This window comes from Podarcis pityusensis, assembly GCF_964106645.2.
Source record: "Podarcis pityusensis genome assembly, chromosome: 8".
Taxonomy (NCBI): Eukaryota; Metazoa; Chordata; class Lepidosauria; order Squamata; family Lacertidae; genus Podarcis; species Podarcis pityusensis.
In genome coordinates, this window is record NC_138033.1 from 14,531,339 (window position 1) to 14,554,848 (window position 23,510).

General features: G+C 43.8%; 2 protein-coding genes across 3 annotated transcripts; one reads left to right on the plus strand and one right to left on the minus strand.

Moving 5' to 3' along the window:
• Window positions 1-1,990: 1,990 nt before the first annotated feature.
• LOC308484409 (phospholipase A2 inhibitor and Ly6/PLAUR domain-containing protein-like) lies at window positions 1,991-12,179 on the minus strand. Of its 2 annotated transcripts, XM_081019345.1 has the most exons (6): window positions 11,882-12,179; window positions 9,726-9,839; window positions 8,252-8,368; window positions 6,846-6,992; window positions 3,739-3,882; window positions 1,991-2,489 (listed from the first exon to the last, which is right to left on the minus strand). In XM_081019345.1, exons 2-6 carry the CDS (start codon window positions 9,784-9,786, stop codon window positions 2,278-2,280), a joined length of 681 nt encoding a protein of 226 aa, XP_080875471.1. In that variant the 5' UTR covers window positions 9,787-9,839; window positions 11,882-12,179; the 3' UTR covers window positions 1,991-2,277. The 2 variants fall into 2 exon arrangements, with proteins under 2 accessions (XP_080875471.1, XP_080875472.1); XM_081019346.1 differs by lacking the exon at window positions 8,252-8,368.
• Window positions 12,180-14,432: 2,253 nt separating this feature from the next.
• Window positions 14,433-21,687, plus strand: LOC308484455 (phospholipase A2 inhibitor gamma subunit B-like). Its single transcript, XM_081019427.1, has 6 exons — window positions 14,433-15,209; window positions 16,408-16,460; window positions 17,382-17,498; window positions 18,362-18,514; window positions 18,638-18,769; window positions 20,651-21,687. Exons 2-6 carry the CDS (start codon window positions 16,412-16,414, stop codon window positions 20,794-20,796), a joined length of 597 nt encoding a protein of 198 aa, XP_080875553.1. The 5' UTR covers window positions 14,433-15,209; window positions 16,408-16,411; the 3' UTR covers window positions 20,797-21,687.
• The last annotated feature ends 1,823 nt before the right edge of the window (window positions 21,688-23,510 follow it).

The window sequence follows — 23,510 nt, forward strand, 5'->3', positions numbered from 1 at the left end:
GGATCAGATGAATTTGTTATGTACTGAAGTTCTCACCCTGGGCCATCAGGGGGATACTGTAGATAGTTATGCAAATGAAGGATCAAAAGTGACGTTCAGTGATTGGATAGTTTTAGAAAGTTGCACCAGTTACATTGTTCTGGAGCTCTATATAAGTAGGCTGACTGAGCTCTTCAGTTCAGTTCTATTCTGGCCTCTGAATAAACAAGAACTGTTGAAGAATCGCTGTGTCGTCTGATATGTTCGCCCACAACTTAACAGAATTCATGGGCAATAAGGCTCTCAGTGGCTTCAAGTCACAATGGCTGCGCACACTGCCAGAATGGTATGCCTCTGAATACCAGTTGCTGAAAACTGCAGGAGCGAAGAGTGTTGTTGCACTCAGGCTGTCCTTTCAAGCTTTCCACAGGAATCTGGTTGGCCACTGTGAGAGCAGGATTCTAGACAAAATGAGCCTTTTGCCTGATCCAAGCGGGCTCGTCTTACAATCTACTTAACACGCTAACTCTAAAACCTGGCACAAACAAATGCTAACTGGGGAAAAAACAAGAAAGATGTGGGTGGTGTGATGAAAATACAATAATGAATGCCGGCTACAGTGGTACCTCGGGTTACAGATGCTTCAGGTTACAGACTCCGCTAACCCAGAAATAATACCTTGGGTTAAAAACTTTGCTTCAGGATAGGAACAGAAATCGTGCAGCAGCAGCGGGAGTCTCCATTAGCTAAAGTGGTACCTTAGGTTAAGAACAGTTTCAGGTTAAGAATGGACCTCCAGAATGAATTAAGTTCTTAACCTGAGGTCCCACTGTATTGCTTTTTGATCATCAGAAATGGATCAGAAAGGGTGGGGTGGGGGGTTTCGAACTAGTCCAGCGTTCTTCTAAATATCCTGCTCCCAAGAGACAGATTTTGAAAAAGAGCAATGAATGAACCCACCAAACCAACTATTTCCATGAACACAGAATCATAGAATTGAAGAGCTGGAAGGACCACGTGGGTCATCTAGTCCAACCCCCTGCAATGCAGGAATCTTTTGCCCAACATGGGGCACAAACCTATGACACTGAGATTAAGAGTCTCAGGATCTACCGACTGCGCTATTCCCCCAAAGCACAGTGATTGGAGAACCTTGATAAAATAATTCTTTCTCATTGGAAGCTAGACCTGTCTATCAAAATGATTTATCTCCTCCTCGCTCTCTCTTCACTCAAGTTGCATCAGGGCATTTCTCTTATAGTCAGCTTGCTTTCGATTTTAATAGCCACCGCAACAAAAAATTCTGTGACTTCTTTTGAATAGTGTGGCACGAAGCTTTGCAGGGGGTGGTTAATCACTGCAACCCAAAGGACTTTGCTGACATTGTGATCTTATTTGATCAAGTAAAACACACACACCACAGTTCACTTGTGTGTCATATTTCACACAGGGCCAATGCACGGCTATGGAATCCAGTTTGTAATTTCCTTAGCTCCACTTGGAGCTGTCTATGGTCCTGATTTTTTGTCTTAGCTCCTACACCATTTGTCAGAGCTTTCCTCTGGAACATAAGGACATAAAAAGAGCCTGCTGGATCGTGCCAATGCCTCACCTAATCCAGCATCCTGTTCTCACAGTGGCCAACCAGATGCCTATGTGAAACCCAAAACAGGATTCGAACACAAGACAACTCTCCCCTCCTGTGGTTTTTCCAGCAACTGGTATTCAGAAGCATTGATGCCTCTTACCATGAAGGAAGAGCAAAGCCATCATGGCTAGTAGCCATCAATAGCCCTCTCCTCCATTAATTTGTTTAATCCTCTTTTAAAGCCATTGTTTTTTCCCCTGTGGAAGTGAGTTCCATAGATTAATGATCTGCTGCGTGAAGCAGTGCTTGGCCTAAAATCTGATCTAAAACAGGATAAGCAATGCTGGCTGCACCCAGCGTACCCACCCAGTCTGTTAGCCCATAATAGACAGCACTCATCATCATCATCATCCAGAAGCAGGATTTCAGTACCAATACTCTTCAGCTACAGCTGATGTATTTTATATGTCACCTACCAGTATTATCAGCTGGTCGCTGCTTGATGACATCACTTGAGTGTCACCATGCTCTGCTACTACTGGAGGTCATGGCGGAACATAAAAAAATAGACACCAGTGTATCTTGGGCAATTTGAGCTCTTCATTCACTGTAAAGCCCAAGGCCTATAAAGGGCCACTAAGGGCCACAAAGCAAGTAAGCAAGGAGGAAGGGCTCAGGCAGGATCTCTTGGTCTTCGTGCCAGAAGAAAATCAAGGGAGGATCTTCACATGCAGAAGGCAAGCAAGAACTGGGAGGGAAAGTGCAAACAACTCTGGAGTGTAGCCAGCCTTTCCAGAGATGGCCTTCATGGGAAGGCAAGTGCCTACTCCATGTACATGAACCCCAGCAAAAAATACCATCCCTTTTTTAAAATCATCACAGACAACCTTGTTTACACAGCCCTTGATGGCCACTGGTGGTCCTGCAGAGGGAATAGAAGGAAAGGACAGTCAGCATTTAGGCTGGAAATCGAATCCATCTTAACTGGTTTCCAGATTTTGCAGTTCCATATTTCTGAAATGGTGGCTAGGGAAACCCAGCCAGGTGGGCAAGGTATAAATAGTTGTTGTTGTTGTTGTTGTTGTTGTTGTTGTTGTTGTTTCCAAGGCAACTTGGAGAAAAAGGGAGGAATCAGGTTGGATTCGGGAGTTTCAGAATTTTTCTGAGAGGGAAACTTAACTGCTAATTTTTATATGGAAGCTTCTAATTTCCCCCCTTCGTTCTTTGGAAGTTATGAAATCATAGTGCACGCATAAAAGGATGACATGGTGTGATGACTGTACTTCATCATCGCACCATTTTGCAAATTAGACTTTTTTAAAAATTAAAAAGACTGGGGGAAATGGAACAAGATTCTCTTGGGTCAATTATCTCATGAAAAGCAAAATTCTATACAGTAAGTCTACCCTAATTCATATTCTAGAAAAATGAATCCCAGTGGGAGACATATATTAACAGATTTTCCCCATGCTGTCATAGGAAGTCAGGTTTTCCCAGAATGAAAAAAAATCCTTTTGTTGTTGTCTCCCCTCCTCAACCTCATCACCATCTTGCTATCCATCCTTCCTCCTCTGCCTCAGCTTTGAGCCTCCTTTCCTCCTCCAATCCTTGCCATTGCCTCCTCCTAACTGTCATCATGGTGTCATTCACAGGGTTAGTGCCATCTGTCTGCGGTCATGTGAATTACACCTTGACAACAGTCTTATACAAATATATATCTTCGAGAAAGTGTGTGTGTGTGTATACTTTACATAGTTAGATTAGAGTAAGCCATACTCAGAGTAAATCCACTGAAAACCAGTATGCATGTTTGTGTATGTGTTCCAATGAAGTTGGATGATGAGAAGTTCAGAGCAGCATAAGGGAGTACTTCGTCATACAGTCCCTAAACTGAACTATGAAGCTGAACAAGATGTGCTGATGGTTGCTAACTTGGAGAGCTTTAAAAGTGGGTTTGGACAGGAGGATGTGGCTGTCAATGGCTGCTAGTCATGATATCTCTATTAACATCTGTAACTGAATATCAGCTACTGCGGAGCACAAGTGGGACAGAGCTATTGTACTCATGCACCCCTTGTAGGCTTCCTGTAGGCATCTGTTTCACCTCTGTGAATTCTGGAATGGCTGGGTCTCCGGTCCAATCCAGCAGAGCCATTTATGTGGCTACTTACCTGTCCTTGCAGTCCCAGACATGTCAAGGCAATAGTCCTGGTCTCCAGTACAATTGGCAATCACTTCTTCATTGCATGTATAGTTCTCCAGACCAAAGCAGGCTGGGCACGTTATTCCATTGAATGTAGTGCTTATGGGTGGGACTGGGAGAAAGAAAAGACAGTCCAGATTTGGGAGGAAGGAAGAAGAGAGCTCTAAACACAAGGGTGGAAATCACAAATCCACCTTCTCCCATAGAGCTGAGTGGCTAGTAAGTGCAAGTCAGGTTTTCTCTAAGTCCACTAAGTTGTTACAATACAACAGCCTTTGGTTGCTTTGCCTTGATATTCTCGTAGTACTGGAGAATTCAGTCGGGAAAATGCTGATGTACCTATCGGAGCACTTTGATATGCAAAACTTGCACTTTTACAATTGCCATATAATATCTATTTGCATTTGGGAAGAATGGTATCTTCCGTGCGGCAACACCTGCACTTTGGAAATCCCTGCCTTTGGGCATTCAGGAAGAGGCCCTCGATATTTTGCTCTTGATGCCTGCTCAAAATTTTCCTGCATTTGGAAAGTCTATCCAGACACCTGATTCATAGAATCATAGAACTATAGAGCTGGAAGGTACCCTGAGGATCATCTAGTCCAACCCCCTGCAATGCCAGTCATTTTAGACAATATTGAGTTGGGTGGGCAATATTTTAGACAGTTGAGTATGGTCAGACTCAGTAGAAGACACCTTCCTATGGTCCTATGATTCAGTGACCAGCTCTTCAACAGTGCTCTCTGGGCCTTGTTAAAACAAACACACACAAGTAAGGAAGTGGCTCGGTGATAGAACCGACATCCATTTTGCAAATCACTCTTCCCCAACCCAAGTAGGAAGCTGGTGGTTTTGAAAAAGGGACACGACAAGGTTGCCCAATCTCCCCATTACTTTTTATATCGGTCCTGGAGGTTTTGCTGAATATGATAAGAAGAGACCAGTTGGTTAAAGGTATACAAGTCGGAGCCAAACAGTACAAATTGAGAGCATTTGCAGATGACTTAGTATTGACGTTACAGGAGCCAGAATCTAGTACCAAAAGGGTTTTAGAACTGATTCAAGAATTTGGTCAGGTTGCAGGGTTTAAACTGAATAAGTCAAAAACCAAGGTTTTAGAGAAAAACTTAACACCAATGGAGAGAGAGAGGTTTCAGAATGAGACAGGTTTAACAGTGGTTAAGAAAGTGAAATACCTGGGGATTACCATGACAGCAAAAAATGGGAATTTATTTAAAGACAATTATGAAAAATGCTGGGCTGAAGTGAAAAAAGATTTAGAAATTTGGTCAAATTTGAAGCTTTCACTGCTGGGCCGTATTGCTGCGATAAAAATGAATGTATTGCCTACAATGTTGTTTTTGTTTCAAACATTGCAAATTGTGGACAAAATGGACTGTTTCAAGAAGTGGCAGAGAGATATTTCTAGATTTGTCTGGCAGGGCAAGAAGCCTAGAATAAAATTTAAAATACTAACAGATGCAAAGGAAAGAGGTGGATTTGCCCTGCCAGACCTTAAACTTTATTATGAATCAGCAGCTTTCAGCTGGTTGAAAGAATGGCTGCTTCTTGAAAACACAGACATTTTGGATTTAGAAGGTTTTAACAATGTATTTGGATGGCATGCATATCTGTGGTATGATAAGGTTAAAGCACATAAAGCATTTAAAAACCATATTGTCAGGAAAGCATTGTTCAATGTTTGGATAAGATATAAGGACCTATTGGAAAACAAAACCCCAAGGTGGCTGTCACCGATGGAAGCGAAAGCTCTGAAAAAGCTCAATATGGAGGTCAAATGGCCAAAATATTGGGAAATTTTGGAACAAGATGGAGATAGACTGAAACTGCAGAGTTTTGAGAAATTAAAAAACAAAGTGCGAGACTGGCTTCATTATTATCAGATAATGGAGGCATATAATTTGGACAAGAAAATCGGCTTCCAGGTGGAAAAATCAAAATTAGAAACAGAACTGTTAGAACCCAAAACTAAGATTTTGTCAAAGATGTATAACTTGCTGTTGAAATGGAATACTCAGGATGAAACGGTGAAATCTGCTATGATTAAATGGGCACAAGATATTGGACATAACATAATGATGGCTGACTGGGAACAGTTATGGACCACAGGTATGAAGTTTACGGCATGCAATGCCTTAAGAGAGAATATTATGAAAATGATATACAGGTGGTACATGACCCCAGTCAAGCTTGCAAAAATCTATCACTTGCCCGATAATAAATGTTGGAAATGTAAAGAAACTGAAGGTACATTCTTTCACCTCTGGTGGACGTGCCCAAGGATTAAGGCTTTCTGGGAGATGATCTATAATGAATTGAAAAAAGTATTTAAATATACCTTCTTGAAGAAACCAGAGGCCTTTCTCCTGGGCATAGTCGGCCAATTGGTGCCAAAGAAGGATAGAACTTTCTTTATGTATGCCACAACAGCAGCAAGAATACTTATTGCAAAGTATTGGAAGACACAAGACCTACCCACTCTGGAAGAATGGCAGATGAAGGTGATGGACTACATGGAATTGGCAGAAATGACTGGCAGAATCCGAGACCAGGGAGAAGAGTCGGTGGAAGAAGATTGGAAGAAATTTAAAGACTATTTACAGAAATACTGCAAAATTAATGAATGCTAGAATGATGTTGGATTGAAGTTAAGTGGTTTCTAGCTGTAATGGTATAAAAGAATATGAAAAAATGTATTTTTAACAGGTAAAAATTTAATGTTATAATATATTAAGATTAAAGATCAGGATAAATTAAGGAGGGAAAGGAATTGCTGAACTAATAAATTGAACTGGAATACAAAAAAGGGAGGTATGAGGAGCTCCGGGAAACAAGCAAATGAAAGATAAGTGATAGAAAGATTGAATTGTTTTTAACTATTTTTATTTTGTATTTTTTCTTCTTTTTCTTTTTTCATTTTGTAATATTGTGATAACCTTAATAAATATTTATAATAATAATAAAAAAGGAAGCTGGTGTTTTTTTTAAAAAATGACACCGTAGAATGTGGAATGATAGAATGGGCAAAGACAAAGGGATACATCAGTGACTTACCATCAGGAAAGTAATGATTGCACTCATCCTCGTTGCAGCAGAAAAGCCTGCTTGATACAATTCCTGACTTGCCCACATTAAATGTGGAAGGGCCTTTGTAGATGCAGTCGCTGGGGAGGAAGCAAAACTTGTGAATAGTCCTTGGTCCTGTTGGGATCAAGGAAGAGAAAGTTTTAATCAGAAGAGAGGTCCCTGGCATAAATGATTAGCCCTGTAATCCAAATTATACTGACCTGGAGAGAAGATGTATGCTACATTTTGGAATATACCTTCAAAGCCATGGCTTCCACCATAGAATTCTGTAGTTTGTTTAAGGGAGCTGGGAATTGTTAAGAGACCCCTATCCCCACCACAGAACTACATGTCCCAGCATGTCCTGGGAAGACAGATTGATTGTTAAACCACTCTGAGAATTGCAGCTCTGTGAGAGGAATGTAAGTCCACAAACTGTTGAGAGTAAGGCAACAATGGCTGCAACAAGTAACTTGATCCAGTTGGGGGTGGCAGACAGAAAGGCAGTCTGGTCTTCCTCCTCCCTGATTCATTCTCTTTTAGTAACTGCTTTCTGGTAAAAGAGATCCCTTCCTTCCAGTCTTTACTTCCTTCCTACCCTTCTCCAAGTTCATCCATTGCGAGTTTCCATGCGCTGGTGTTAACTTCTTGGCTCCATCTTGGCAACAGGTAAAATCTTAACTCAATGTTTTTGGTTGCCACGAGTAATAAGCCTTATGTTTTCTTTATCCGTTCAACCAGCAGTCTTACCAGCCTATTTCTTTCTGCATACTGCTGTAATATATTTACCAAACGCCAGCATAAGCACCCCCTCAGCACCCTCAATCAGCAATAGTTCCCAGGATTCTTTAAGAGAAACCAGGATGATTGAAAGTGGCATCATGGTGCTTTTAATGTATGGTGTGGATGTTGACCCAAGTCCCATTCACCCCATACATGTAAAGAACTATGAAAAAACTCTGAACAGTCAAAGAATTCTGGGAGCTGTAGTATGTTAAGGCTGAGAGCTGTTGAGAGACACACACACCCTTTCCCTTCACAGAGCTACAATTCCCAAAGTTACCTATGAAGAAGGTTTGACTGTTAAACGACTCTGGAAATTGTAGCTTTGTGAAGGGAATAGGAGACTCCTAACAACACTCTCAGCCCCTTTGACAAACTCAAAGCTCCCAGAATTCTTGGAGGAAACTGACAGTTTAAAGTGGTTCTCATAGCATGTATGGTGTTCATGTGGCCTCGGTAAACTCAATATGGTTGACTTCTGAGTAAATCTGCTTGGGCCTGGTCAGTAAGACCACCCAGTCCATGGAAAAGAAAACTATAGCCTTGCCTCATTCCTGCCATCCACCCTATTTGCTGTAACCTGTGGGTGTGTGACATCTTATGAAACTCACCTGTTGTGTTCACGGTTTGTGCTGTGCCACATTTGATGAGCCCACCAGGGCAAATGAGCTTACTGCCACTACAACTGTCCCCAGCAGCTGAACATGACACACATGGCAGACATCCCCCTAAAGCAGGAGCAAGTAAAAGCAGACAAACGGCATATTCACTGTGGCCAGGACCCCTGGAGGGCATCTTTTAACCCTAAGAGCCAACACAATACTCATTGGATGGGTGGGTGGTAGAGGACTCCAACTCCCAACATTCCTGACTATTCCTTGTGCTTACTGAGACTGATGGGAGTTGGAGTCTAAAAAACACCAGGAGAGTCCTGGGCTCCCCATCCTTGCTGTAAGTAAGCCTTTCTCAAACTTGGGTCCCCATATGTTGTTGGACAACAACTCCCATCATCCCTAGCTCCCAGGACCAGTGGTCAGGAATGATGGGAGTTGTAATCCAACAAGATCTGGGCAACCAAGTTTGAGAAAGGCTGCTGTAAGTGAAAACCCAAGTAAGAGCTGGAAGAAAGGCATTCCATTCTCACAATTGTCTACCTGATACAAGCACAAGTCACCAACCTACCAATTGTAGTTTCAGGCTACAATTCCCATCAGCCCCAGGCAGCACCTTTTGTGTCATGTTGGACAGGGATGGAGAACTGGATCTTGCCAGTGGGCCAGATCCTTACCTTCCCCACTGCCCATGAAACAATTTTGACAGGCGGTGAGGCTGCCTACCTACAGTCATCTGCCATCATTATATTGTTGGGCAACACCATCAAAGGAAATTGCTCTTCAGCAGCCCTCTTTGCTGCATCTTTACCTACCCTACAGCTGATGAGCTATATGGGGCAGGTGAAGATGACCTCATAGGCCAATGGAGAGTCCTGCTAAACCTAATTAGAAAGTCCATGTGCTGCTGGTTACCCACCATTGGTTTAGAAGTTGTATATATTTCTTTTGACTTATTTAATCAAGAACATATAATTCAGTTACATAGTAATCTAAAGAAATAAAAAAGAAAACTATGCAGCTAATGCAACTGAATGAAAATCAGACACACAGATAATTTTAAAAAGGCCAGTTGAGGTAATTTCGTTCACAATTCCTATGATAAGTAACAATAATTATTGTTGTTGGGTGGGGGGTAGGATAATTTTTATTTATTTATTTATAAAAATGAGGAAGGACCTTGTCCTTGAGGTTTTAGGATATTCTCATTTGAAGCAGAAAATTGCTTTTTAAAAAAATCAAAGAAAAAGTCAAATATAGCCACCATGGCTAAGTAGCCGTCAGTAGCCTTGCATGATTTAGAGATAGCTCTGTTGTTACAGCATGAAACTCATGATCTCAGGGTCGTGGTTTTGAGCCCCACCTTGGGCAAAAGATCCCTGCATTTCAGGGACCTGGACTAGATGATCCCCGTGGTCCCTTCCAACGCTGCAATTCTATGATTCTAATAACACCAGGTTCCACCTGCTCTTACCTTTCCTTGTCAGGAATAGTAGCATTCCTGCATGAAACCAGCAGAGGGCAAAAACATGCATCAGAGAAGCCCAGTTCCCTAGGTGAGTCTCTGGGAGCTAGTGGGATCACAGTGCTGCAAGAGAGGTCAGGCATGACTCACCTTTCAAAGAGTAAAGGCAAGGTACACAGAGATGCATGCCAGCGATAAATCGCTTTGGTTCCCTCTGCAATTTAGTGGGGAGGGAGTAGATATGAAGAAACGGAAACCATGGACTCAAAATTCAGTCTGACTTACTTTGACCTAGAGCTGGGCTGATATTAAAATGTCAGCTTTGCAGCCAGGTTCTCAGATTGTGTGGCTGCTGCCACCCTCTCAACAAACACTCCACTTCTGTCAGTGATTAAAGGAGGCACACGTGCTTGAAATTACCAGCACCTGATCACTACAGCCCACCACAGTGGACCACCCCTCCACTGGCCCTTTAAATTATGCCATAATGAATTGGCTAGCCTTTTTAACCAATGAACAGCCATGTCATGCTAAATTCCATTCCTGCCAGTCGTTGTCATGTGACACAATGATAACCCTCATTGAAGAATGACCCTACCTCTCCCCTCCGCTTTTCCCACACATGCATGCTTCTGTTTACCCATTAAAACAGTTGGGAAGAATCATATAGCTGTATACCGCCTCAAATTTCGTAAATTTACTCCCACCATTTCTGGGTTGATGATGATGATGATGATGATGATGATGATAATAATAATAATAATAATAATAATAATAATAATAATTTATTTATTTATACCCCGCCCATCTGGTTGGGTTTCCCCAGCCACTCTGGGCGGCTTCCAACAAAATACTAAAATACAATAAGCTATTAAACATTAAAAGCTTCCCTAAACAGGGCTGCCTTTAGATGTCTTCTAAAAGTTTGGTAGTTATTTTTCTCTTTGACATCTGGTAGGAGGGCGTTCCACAGGGTGGGTGCCACTACTGAGAAGGCCCTCTGCCTGTTTCCCTGTAACTTGGCTTCTCGCAGTGAGGGAACTGCCAGAAGGCCCTCACGCTGGACCTCAGTGTCCGGGCAGAACAATGGAGGTGGAGATGCTCCTTCAGGTATACTGGACCGAGGCCGTTTAGGGCTTTAAAGGTCGGCACCAACACTTTGAATTGTGCTCTGAAACGTACTGGGAGCCAATGTAGGTCTTTCAAGACTGGTGTTATATGGTCTCAGCTGCTGCTCCCAGTCACCAGTCTAGCTGCCGCATTCTGGATTAGTTGTAGTTTCCGGGTCACCTTCAAAGGTAGCCCCACATAGAGCGCATTGCAGTAGTCCAAGTGAGAGATAACCAGAGCATGCACCACTCTGGCGAGACAGTCCGCGGGCAGGTAGGGTCTCAGCTTGTGTACCAGAGGGAGCTGGTAGACAGCCAACCTGGACACAGAATTAACCTGAGCCTCCATGGACAGCTGCGAGTCCAGAATGACTCCCAGGCTGCGCCCCTGGTCCTTCAGGGGCACAGTTACCCCATTGGATTGCAAAAGGATATTTTTTCTGAAAGCATTTAACACGGAACTGAGCAGTAAGCGTCCACTACATTCCTTTGTTGTTTTTGATGCAAATAACACACACAATACACATTTATTGGCGTTGCCCCCTTGTTTCATCCGCTCCAACCTCTTTGCCTCCCCATCTTTTCCTTCAAGAAGTGTGCTGTGCAGTGCTGGATTTATGTATAAGCTAAACAAGCTATAGCTTACGACCCCACTCTCTTGGAGCCCCCCCCCCAAAAAAAAAATTAAAGGGAAAAAAACCCTTAGATGTATTATTCACTATTGTATTTCACTATTAATATACTTCTTCTTAATAGTATTTCAGTTCAACAATTACTTTGATAAAACACATATTTTGTTATGTGCAAATGACTTTAGATACCTATTAGGTCCATAAATTACTATATAGCATATATTCAACACAAAAAAACAGCGACAAAGGACAGCTGGACATATTTGTTGTTGACAAAGGACAGCTGGACATATAAAGGGCCCCATTGCCTTCAGTAGCTTAGGGGCCTCATCAAACCTAAATCCGGTTCTGGTGCTGTGTTCAGCCTTGAGTCCTGTTAGGGGAAAAGGTGGGGTATAAATGAATAAAGAAGGTTTATTTTTACCAGGTCCAAAGTGCCCAGATATTTAGCTCTTCCTTTCTCCATTGCTGGGCATGGGAAGGACTATGTATGCGAGTGTCATTCAGATGAGCACTAAGGAAGCTGACGGAAGGATGAGCCCCTCTACAAATCTCAAGCGAGATAAGCAGGCACACACAGCCCTGAAAAGTGGTGGCAGCCGAGGGGGCTGAGCTTGGCCAAATAGCACATGGGGCCAGAGGCAGCGGAAGTCCTCAGCAGGTGTGCTTTAGCATCCGCATGCCAGTAGTGGCTGTCACTCCTGAGCTTCTGTTGAAAAAAGATGTCAGCTGATGAGCATGAACTCCTATTCTGATGTGATGCCCTCTATTGTGATGCCTCTCTCTGGTGAGCCAGTCGGCTGGGTGTTTGGAGATGCATTAGGCACAAGCTGGCTTTGGTTTCGGGGCCTTGGGCATGATGCCTGCAGTAGAACCCCTTTCTTAGACTGACTTCCCTGCTTGCTGTTGTTCCTGCTGCTGTTCCCCTCCTCCTGACAGCTGAAATTACAGAGCTAGTCATGTGGGGGGGAGGTATAGCAGAGCAGTAGAGGCTGTTGTGATGGGACAGAGCTGCCTTGATACCCTCTCAGGTTCAGCCAGTGGCAAAGCTGCATGCTCCCGCACCGGGGGCAGAGAGTAGGTGGGGGCATGGCACGCATCCCGGGCAAGTGGAACATCGCCGGGGGTGTGGCATGTGTCCTCGGGGCGTGGCATGCCACACGCAGGAGCATGGTTCCAGGGGCATGGCACGTCACCCGCAGGGGCATGGCATGAGTCCGGGGGCATGACGCCCGGCACGGTGGGGGTTGCACAGCATGTGTCCGGGGGGGCAGCTGCAATGGTACCCCCTTTCCCAATGGTGCCAGGGGCAGTGCACCCCACCTGCCCCGCCCCCATTCCTCCACCAGTGGGTTCACCTAGATGGGGCTATGGCCAGGTTGGGTGATGGTGAGATCGGGGCTGTGCAGAAACACCTGCAGTGCCACCCTAGTGCTTCTGCCAGTGTGTCCATCATGCAGCCCTGATGCGTTATTCATTCATTATGGAACTTATCAAATGCCTATTAAAAAACTATCTGATCATTGCATGGACTATGCTGAATCATATTATTCTGAGACTCTTGTAAAAAATGTGCTGACTACATAAACCCATGAGGAATGTACCCTTCCTCCTTGAGTGAGGTTATCGAGGCCGCTGACACCTATCAGGAATTAATAGTACAAACAAATTAGGCAATGCACAATAAAGCTATCCAACTGCAGCAGCATCACAGGTGTTCAGGCGTTTGCCTCTCCTTTGTGAGGCAGGAAGTATGATTGGTGCTCGCTGGCTGTGCCTCCTTTGCTGCATCATAATTGGTTCAACTCCACCTTATCAGCACCAGGGTGAAGGTCTCTAAGCAGAAGGCGTGTTCTATAGACATAGGCCCCACCACACATGATTTGGAACGCTTACCGTGCAAAGTTCTAAATGGTATCAGGAATGCCCTTGTGGAGAACAGCAGGATCTGCCCTTCAGACCTTCCAAAGTCCAGTGAATGTCTCCATTTTTTTTATTAGCTTTTGTTTGGTTGTTGACAGGGAAGGAAAGATTATTATAGTAGGAATTCCCCTCTTTTGCATATATTTGCCTTCTGACTTAGATTCTGAACAGGCACCTACAGAATAATAAGAGATTCCAACATTTTGGGTTACAGTCCACCACGCTCTACTCAGAGTAGAACCGTTGAAATTAATATTACCATTAATTTCAGTGGGTTTAGTTTGAATAGGTCTAATGTTAGATGCAACCTATTGCGTTCCACTATAGTAAACTTAAGTAGTAAATGAGATCTTCTCTTGCAGAAGCAGACACCAAAAACATCTTTATATACCATCTTGAATTCTTTCTCTTTGCTGGTGACTTTTTGAGGCAACTCCAGTCCAGAAAGTTCCAGACATATTCATTCTCTCTCTCTCTCTCTCTCTCTCTCTCTCTCTCTGTGTGTGTGTGTGTGTGTAATGGTGAAGAAAATAGTAATCTTTCTCTGAAAAATGTGCCTTGAACAAAGGTACAGAAGAAAATGAGAATTTAGATGTTTGTGGGATTATTCAATTAGGTAAAAACAGTGCTTTTTCTGGGGGGATGCAGGGGTGCGCATACCCCTAAACATTTTGTGAATCTTTGTACTTTTGTCCATTTGCTGTATTTATTTTCCCCAATGGTGGGGAACCACTATAAAATGGTGGTTTTCTTGAGTCAAAATGAGAGTACCCCTCAATTTTTTTTTAGAAAAAAAAGCACTGGGTAAAAAAGGTAAAGGACCCCTGGACAGTTAAGTCCACTCAAAGGAGACTATAGGGTTGCGGCGCTCATCTCACTTTCAGACCAAGGGAGCCAGCATTTGCCCACAGACAGCTTTCCGGATCATGTGGCCAGCATGACTAAACTGCTTCTGGCCCAATGGGACACCGTGATGAAAACCAGAGTGCACAGAAACACAGTATACTTTCCCACTGCATGCTTTCAAACTGCTTGCCTTGCTTTCAAACTGCTAGGTTGGTAGGAGCTGGGACAGAGAAACAGGAGCTCACCCCGCTGTGGGGATTTGAACTGCTGACCTTCTGATCAGCAAGCCCAAGAGGCTCAGTGGTTTAGACCACAGCGCCACCCGTGTCCCTTTATTCATTCAATTACAGAGCGGGAGGACATGGATTTTGATAAGTGATGGCAAATCCAAGTGACCTTACTATCCAGAACAATGGTGTGGTATGTCTGTGCTGGTGTGCTTGCTAGTATATAAGAAAGAAAAGCGTAGCAAGCAGGGTCCTGCAACCAAACGCTGTAGTATATCTTTGGTGTGTGTTATCTGAGCCAGTGACTGTAGGGCTGAGAGAGCAAAAATTGGCTCCAAGGCCTTCTCTAACTCAGGTCTTCCTTCATGTGCAAGATTTTTTTTTTTAACCAAAGTAAAAATTTAAATATTTATTTAACTGTTTTATGTTTGGTCCTTATCTTCTGTGCCATTGAATTGCTACAGTGTTTCAGCCGCTGTGCACAATGAGGCTTTGCTAGCGCACCCAAAATCAGAGTCAGGAGACAGAATTGTGAAATAGCTGACTTGTTCTTTGTTCAGACTTGGGTGGTATGTTGGTGGTGAGAGAATGGGGGAAATCAAATTGGTATTGATATAAATGATAAGCTAATCTTTCTTTTGCGTCATGCTAATGTTGTCGTCTTCTATTTAAGCCTGGGCATGCTTGAGCCAATGCTTCACAAGTGAAATTGGGTAACCAGAAGAAGACATAACTACCCAGTTTGCAGTCCTTGTGGTAAGTCACATATGCCATCCATTTTGGAGCACCAAACCTGAGCACATTCAGGTTGCATCCACATCATCCATCTAAAGCATTGTGATGCCCCTTTAAGCAGTCTTGGGTCCCCCAAAGACTCCTTATTAAGCATGCTGAGAGTTGTTGGGAAAACCCTATTCCTATACCAGAGCTCTAATTGCCAAATTGGTTGAGCAATCCAGCCCTCTTCACATGGGTTTCTGAGAAGTGTAGTTTTATGGGCAGATCAAAGAGATGGGTTGGGTTGGTGTCGATGGGTTGGTGGAGTTCTAGGAAAGTACCCAAGGAACATACACAACACAGTTCTACATGGGGGTGGAGGATCCCGCATAAACAGGAGGCGAGTCCTATAGTCTCTCTGTCTTGATTTTTAACCCTTCCCTCCTTGTTTTGGCTTATAAACAAGTCTGGGATAAAACAAGCTTTTTCCTGAGATGGGCAGGGAGCTTTCCAACACCCGCAATATGTGTTTGGCTCATTCCCACACAAGATCCCTGTGCCGCCCCGTGAATTTCTAACAGAATTCAGAGGGGAGGGGCATTTGTGTTGATGGAGCCCAGACCCCAGCAGGAAGTGGCAGATATCTCATTGTACTGAGAGATTTGGTTTTTTTAAAAAAATCATACATACTTCCTGTAATGGTTCTAGGGGTTGCTCGTGCGTAAGCCGGTGCAAACACCTGGCTGGATTGCCTGAGTGAACCTTTTCTGTCCGGACAGCCACTCACCCGTGGCTGTCTCAGTCGCTGGCAGAATCCGTCAGTGGGCGTTTCTTAAACTTCTTCCAGCAAAGAAGCTCTTTGATGCCTAGTCTCCTCCTACTTTCTCTGCACGAAAGCCTTCTGCGCAAGGAGGGCGTAGGCAGCGGAGGAGCTCTACTCTCCCCGCTGGTCCCCGGCAAGGAGTCATGGGACCGCCTCGCTGCTTCCCCCATCTGCCCCCCTTCTCCACTGGTGCTACGCTGATTCTCTTCCCCAGAAGATGGGCTGCCTCTCCCAATCCCGGGACGCTCTCCGGAATCCCTCTGGATTTTGCTCTCTCCCTCCGGCACTGAGGGCAGTCCCCTGACACTTCCTCTCATGATTTATTTATTTATTGCAAACAGCAGGCTAAAATAATTGCTTCACAAAAAAACTGAAACTTTTTGAGCTCATTCCCACTGTGCACTTCTTCCCCAGAGCCATGCCGGTTCCCTTGGGACTTCTTCTCTTCTCTGTGCTTCTAACCCCAGGTAAGCGGTCGTAATCTTCTAGGGCCAGTGTGCGTTGCAGTGGAATGCTTGGGAATAAGCTATTCAGTCTCTTATGCTTAAGCCAAGAAATTGTCTCTTTGATGATATTCAGCGCTAGTAGATGCATCAATGGCACGAGACAACCGAAGAAGGCCAGAAAATTGTGCTCAGGGAGTGTGCTATCCGCCAATCCCAACAAATTGGCCCCACCAGGGGCGGAACAGCAGCCTCTCAACTGTATGGACTGCTAGGGCGAAACGGGGATATAATAATAATAATAATAATAATAATAATAATAATAATAATAATAATTTATTTATACCCCGCCCATCTGGCTGAGTTTCCCCAGCTACTCTGGGTGGCACCCTGTGTTTTTTATAACTTCATACACTGGTTCATCAGCACCTCACAGCTACTGGGAACAACATTGGACTCATCTTTTTCTTGAATTTTCTTGAACTTATTTAAAAACAAGAAAAAATGAAAAACTGAGTCAAGAATTTGTAAGAATCTAGTAAAATCAGATATTGCAAGTTCACTTTATTTTATGTAGTTTGGAAGTTTTCACGGCACTTTGCAAGTAATTGTCTCTTTCTCACATATTTGATAAATGATGTAAAATTATTCTTGAACAACTGTGTGAATATTTCTCGCCATCGTGCTGCACGAGTTGTACTATCTAACCCCAGGTAAGCAGCAGTAATCTTCTATGGATGATCCAAGTTGGAAATTTTGGAAGAGTTGACTGGGAGTGGAAACCACTGTATCTCCTTCAAGCTTGTTGAACGTTGCATTACATTGGGGAAGGCAAAGAATGGTGTTGCACTTGACCAACTTTTCTGGGATCCAGTGGACAGGTAACATAGGGAGATGTCTGTGCATGGACCCTTCTAAAGAAATCTTTTGTCTTCCCATCCACAGGTGACTCATTAGAGTGTGAAACCTGCCTAGGGTTAGACAGCAACTGTAATGGCACTATGGAGCGTTGTAGTGCTCGTGAAGACACCTGCTCTGTCACTTTTGTGGAAGCTACAGTAGGTGAGTGAGAAGGACCTCCACCTCTTGCAAAAGGTCAATCAAGACGTCTTATTGGGAGTCAGGCCATCCATCCATTTACCTGCAGTAGTGACTGTTTAGACTCCACATGCACTGGACTACAACTCCCATTATCCTCCACCATTGGCAACGCTGACTTGTGATGATGGAGATTATAGTCTAAAGCAGGCATGTCTAACTCCCAAGAGACTGCGATCTACTCACAGATCACAATCGACCTGTTGGACATGCTTGGTTTAAAACTTCAGAAGCACACTGCCTCTAAGGTTTCCACACAGAAAGCTATATTTCCCAGCCTCTTGCTACCTGAGGTACCTTAACTCTGAGGTGAGGGATTGGTGACCTTCCAGATGTTTCTTTTTTATGTAACAGATTTTTTTATTTTATTTTGACAGAGTAATGATCATAAATAAATAAAAATAAAAATGAGCACCCCACCACCCAGACCATTCCATTATACCTATCCAGCTCCCAAAATTTCAACACCTCTTGCGATGGTTTGACCCCTTTCCGTATCTCCTCAAAGTCATTTCTCCTGCATATTCCCCATCTTACCTCAATGGTACATGTTAATTTATCATTAATAGCTATACCACACCTCTTTATACCATTCTTTTGTTTTATATTCTGCTTGCCCCTTCCACTTCCTAGCTATAATAATTTGTGCAGCTGTCAATAAATGTGTGAGCAAGTCCTTCATAGCTTGTGAACTTTCCACCCCATCGTAACTTCCAGATGTTTCTTACCCTTCACTGTGCTCGCTAGGGCTGATGGGAGTTGGCAGCCCAGCCAACCCCATGTTGTGGAAGGCTGGCTTAAGTACTTACCTTATGCCTTCTCTGCAGCTGAAGTAACAAGTCAGGAAATAAGAAAAGGATGTCTATCCACTCACGCCTGTGGACTCGCACCATTTTATCTGAATTTGGGCAAGATGTTTATTGCCAGAGGAAAGGCTGTCTGCTGTGAGGGGAATGACTGTGCATCTGTTTCTCCTCAAGGTAAGTATAGTTTTGCTCCCATCCTCTTTTCCTGCTCTGTGCCCCAGGGGCCAGGTTGTGCGACAGTATGCGTACGAATACAATTCTTCCCCTTTTCTTATACTGCCTCTTTGCTTTTTTCAGTGCCCCCAATAAACAACACGGCCAATGGAAAAAAATGCCCAGCCTGCTTGTCTCTAATGGGCCCCTGCTCTTCAGAGCTGGCAGAATGTACAGGGGCAGAGGACTACTGCCTGGATGGAATCCTCAAAAGTGGTAATTCTGATTTGATATGCTCTTCTGATTCTGAAAAGTAATTGGTGTAGCAGCCAATTCTGTCCCATTTTAAGTCTTGCTGGCATTCCATCAGAGGGATCTGTTCCATCCTGCTCTGTCCAGTTGTCTGCATTTTAAATCCATTTCAGGTTCACTTTTTACATGAAATGTGCACCCTTTGTGTAAGGTTTGCAGAGTTGTAGCTGATGTTAATGGTAGCCAGGGCTGGCCCAAGACATTTTGGCACCTGAGACGAACCACAGAATGGTATTTGCCTCCTGGTCAAGGAATAAGATGTGAGTGATGATCTACATCAGGAATAAGTGGGCAATAAAGATCTGCATGGGGATCTGATGCCCCTGTGAATTCTTGCCCCCCTGAGGTGGTCGCCTCGCCTTGCCCCATGTGTGGGCCAGCCCTGAGCATAGCATAGACTAATTGAAATTAATGGGTATGGCTAAAGTGTACTCTGAGTAGAATTCACTTGGAAACAACACATGCTTTTCAATGAATTCACCAGTAAGAAGCACATTTTGTATGCACATTTTGTGCATGCTTTCCTCACATTGAAAGCACCTTACAAAATCCAGAGAAGGGCCCAATCCGTCTGGGAGATGCATTCTAACTGAAATCTGAGTCTGGGTGCAACAGTTTGGGTGGCTCTATTATGAAAAGTGGACTAAATGAATTTCTCTCCTACCACTGATTTTTGTGGTTCTTTCTCCTCTCCCAGCATGAGAATTGATTTTACCTGCAGTCATTGCTAGCTTCAGCATTGTGGGAAATGAAAATGGTGGCTCACGGACCCGATACCGGGGTGTCACCATTACAATTAGGACCCCAATGACTTCTTGAGCACCTCTCCTGCCAGGAACTTAGCTGAATGCTCGGATCTTCTGAGGCCCTTCTCCAGGTCACACCTCTGAGAGAAGCTTGGAGGGTGGCAATAGGGGAAATGAGAAATGCTCTCTGTCGCAAGGTCTACCCTGTCCCTTTGTTGGCACCTTTTTGGTGCCAGGTAAAAACTTACATTTCCCCAAACTTTTGATGGACTGAGCTGATGTAACGTAGTTTTATTCCTAGTATGTTGCAAAATGTTTGAGGCTCTTATGGGTGCTGTTTTCCATTTTATGGTACAACATAACAGTTTTTCAAGCTTTAGAACATCTTGTAAGTAGCTTGAGGAGCTGCAGGTGCAAGCAGCTAAAATGCCTCATCATTCATTACAAGAAAGAAGATTCCACCTAAACATTAGGAAGAACTTCCTGACAGTAAGAGCTGTTCGACAGTGGAGTTTGCTGCCAAGGAGTGTGGTGGAGTCTCCTTCTTTGGAGGTCTTTAAGCAGAGGCTTGACAACCGTATGTCAGGAGTGCTCTGATGGTGTTTCCTGCTTGGCAGGGGGTTGGACTCGATGGCCCTTGTGGTCTCTTCCAACTCTATGATTCTATGATCATCATCTCCACAGATGGGGATAATAATGGACAAATGTCATATCAGGAACATTGTAGACTTGACAGGCTTTCAAAGAGGACACCTTAAAAAGTGGGCTGCTTCTGATAGCCCTTCTAATAGAGGACATTCCTACATGGCCAACCTACATAAATGCCAACATTGGGGTCATTGCAGCAACATCCCCATCAATGGGTTATATCCAAAGCTAGTCCTTCTCAGAGGAGGTCTTTTTTTGCCAGTGTTGGGGAAAATCTAATCAATAATAATAATTTCACAATGTGTGTTGTCCTTTTGTTCTTTTTTGCTTTGCTTTTTCTTTATTTTAATAGTCACCTTGACTCATGGCAATGGTGGGAGACAAATAAACTTATTTGCGGTGGTGATTACTGGGAAGAGTGGATCCCTGATCTCCCATATTTGCTTTTCAGCTCCAGGATGGTCTGACTTCATCGTAAGAGGTTGTACTACCAAGTCTTACTGTGCTATTTTAGAAAAAAAAATTGGCCCAGCCAACATTTTTGGATCTGTAGTTGGTAAATGTGAACCAGCAGATAAGGCACCTCCATCATTATGAGTTCCCCTGTCATGGCTTCTGCTGGTGAAGATCTTCTGGTGATGAAGACCTTCCTATGACTCAGTCCCGAGGAAGACCTTCCTTTTAATGTCCTTCTTTACTTTCAATTTGTCATTTTCCAGAGGGATTTGTATTCCTAGTTGTTCTACTGAATTAGAAAGAAATTCTACTGAATTAGAAATCATCTTTTTAAAAGAAATCATGAAGTTCTGTAGTGAAGGTCGATTGGCCGAGGAGCGGGAAACCTTTTCAGCCTGAGGGATGCATTCCCTCATGTTGACCTTCTGAGGGCCAACAGCAAAAGTTTGTGGAACAACGACTTCTTCCTGTATAGCCAATGAAACAGAGGACTTCTGCAAACAGAGGGCTGTCCTCTAGCCAGGAATGGCGTGTTCTGTTTTGCCACTTGAGGTGAAACGGAAATGTACCACCCTTCCCTGCTGCTGCCCCACTCTCCCACTGAGGTGTCCCTTCCCTGTGTTCCATGGCAGCACTTGTGAACCACTGCCAGCAGCACCGGCTTCCAGAGAGAGCTCATGAGATCTCACCAAAATCTCAGTGGGTGACGTCCTGCGAGATCTCTCCAGAAACTGGTACTGCTGCCAGTGTCACTTCTCCATGGGTGATGACGGCTGTGGGCTGCCGCTGTGCAAGGCGGTTACCTCATCTTGCTTCATGGGTGGGCCCACCTGACAGCCCACTCAAATAGAGGACTATTTTTACAAGGTGCACATGTGAACCCATTTACGTGTCTACTACATGTAGAGACCTGACGTCTTCCACTATTGAGATGAGCTGTACCTTCTGCATAGATTCAGGAAGTGCATTCATTAAAAATGCCTTTATACATTTGACCTTTATGCCTAATAAAGAACTTCACACAGCAGAAAATGGACAAAAATTCCTTTATTACATTGAATTTGTCTAATCCTCTTTTAAGGCCATCTAGGTTGGTGGCCATCACTGTGGCAAGAAGTTCCACAGCTTAATGTGATGCTGGAAGACGTACTTTATTTTCTCTGTCCTGAATCTTCCAACATTCGTTGCCATTGGATGACCATGAATTGTAGAGTTACGAGAGAGAGAGAAACATTTCCCTATCTGATTTCTTGATGTCATGCATAATTTTACAAACTTCTATCATGTGGCCTCTTACTCACATTATATATATCTAAACTAAGTCTTAACGAAGTCCTAAATACTACAGCATTTCCACCCCCTCAGTCTATCCCCTTGTCCAGTTTGATTGCCATTTTCTGAATCTTTTCCAAGTCTACAAAATCCTCTCTCTCTTTAGGCAAGGCAACCACAACTGCATACAGTACAGTGATACCTCAGGTTAAGAACTTAATTCTTCCGGAGGTCCATTCTTAACCTGAAACTGTTCTTAACCTGAGGTACCACTTTAGCTAATGGGGCCTCCCTCTGTCGCCACACTGCCGCCGCGCGATTTCTGTTCTCATCCTGAAGCAAAGTTCTTAACCCGAGGTACTATTTCTGGGTTAGTGCAGTCTATAACCTGAAGCATCTGTAACATGAAGCATCTGCAACCCAAGGTACCACTGTATCTGAAATTTGAATGATGGCAGTTCAAGACCCCTTAAAAGTATTTGTGAAATTAAGATATCTTGCCCCATCGTGCATCACATTACATTTGTTTACGCTGAATTTCATTTGCCATTAAAGAATCATAGAATTGTAGAGTTGGAAGGGGCTGCAAGGGTCATCTAGTCCAACCCCCTGCAATGCAGGAATCTTTTGCCATTTTACTGTTTGGAGAAGTCCTTTTGGAGCACTTCGCAATCTTGGCCACCTCACTGCTCTCTCTTAACTCCATGTTGTTTATGAGCAGGTTAAAAAGCACAGGTCCCAATACCTATCTTTGGGGAACTCCACTTTCTACAAATTTCCCTCTTTCCATCAGTTCCTGGGCTGGTTGGTATAGGAACTGTACCCAGGCCTCCAGTTCACTAGGGCTTTAAAGGTAAGCATCACAAACACTTTGAATTGTGCTCCAACACAGAAGAAGAGATAAGAGGACAGGATGGGGTTGTGCAGGGTTGTTAAGGCAGCAGAGAGAATTGTTGGCTGCCCACTCTCCACCTTAGAGCAGATTTATGCCACAAGGTGCCATAGGAAGGCACTGGACATAGTAAAAGATCCATCGCATCCTGGTCACTGTCTCTTCGAGCTCTTGCCGTCAGGACGGAGATACAGGACGATGAAGACAAGAACGAGCCGTCTTAAGAACAGCTTCTTCTCCTGAGCGATCTCGGCCCTGAATGGGAAGCCCGGACTTTGAAAGTCATCTAATCTCCCTTGCTGTATTATACTGTATTGATTAATTAGTGTTTTTATGGAGCAGTCAAGTAATTTCGTTGTCCCCGAAGGGGGCAATGACAATAAAGATATTATTATTATTATTATTATTATTAATAGGAGAAGGCATACAGGGATTGCATCCTCCCTGCCCCCCTCTTTTCTTGGCCCAATGGTAGAAGAGCGGGCTGGAGTGATATTCCTCCACCATTGTTCAGCTTGACAGAGGAGCAGTCTGCTCGCGTCCAGCACAGTCACTGATGACATACATGATGTGATTCTAATGTGATTTTGGTTTTCATCTTTTTGCAGCATGGGAAGGTTTTATATGTGTCTGTCTGTCTGTCTAGATCTGGATCCAAATCCAGATCTAGATATTGTTCTTGCTATATTAT

Excerpts from the sequence above, each read along its gene's own strand:
- LOC308484409 (XM_081019345.1), bottom strand. The coding sequence starts at position 9,786 with ATGCATGTTTTTGCCCTCTGCTGGTTTCATGCAGGAATGCTACTATTC. Across the intron at positions 6,993-8,251 it reads ACAAACCGTGAACACAACAG|GACCAAGGACTATTCACAAG; the intron begins GTGAGTTTCATA and ends TGATCCCAACAG. Across the intron at positions 2,490-3,738 it reads GTCTGGGACTGCAAGGACAG|GACCACCAGTGGCCATCAAG; the intron begins GTAAGTAGCCAC and ends TTCCCTCTGCAG.
- LOC308484455 (XM_081019427.1), top strand. The coding sequence starts at position 16,412 with ATGCCGGTTCCCTTGGGACTTCTTCTCTTCTCTGTGCTTCTAACCCCA. Across the intron at positions 16,461-17,381 it reads CTCTGTGCTTCTAACCCCAG|GTGACTCATTAGAGTGTGAA; the intron begins GTAAGCGGTCGT and ends TCCCATCCACAG. Across the intron at positions 18,770-20,650 it reads GGATGGAATCCTCAAAAGTG|CTCCAGGATGGTCTGACTTC; the intron begins GTAATTCTGATT and ends TTTGCTTTTCAG.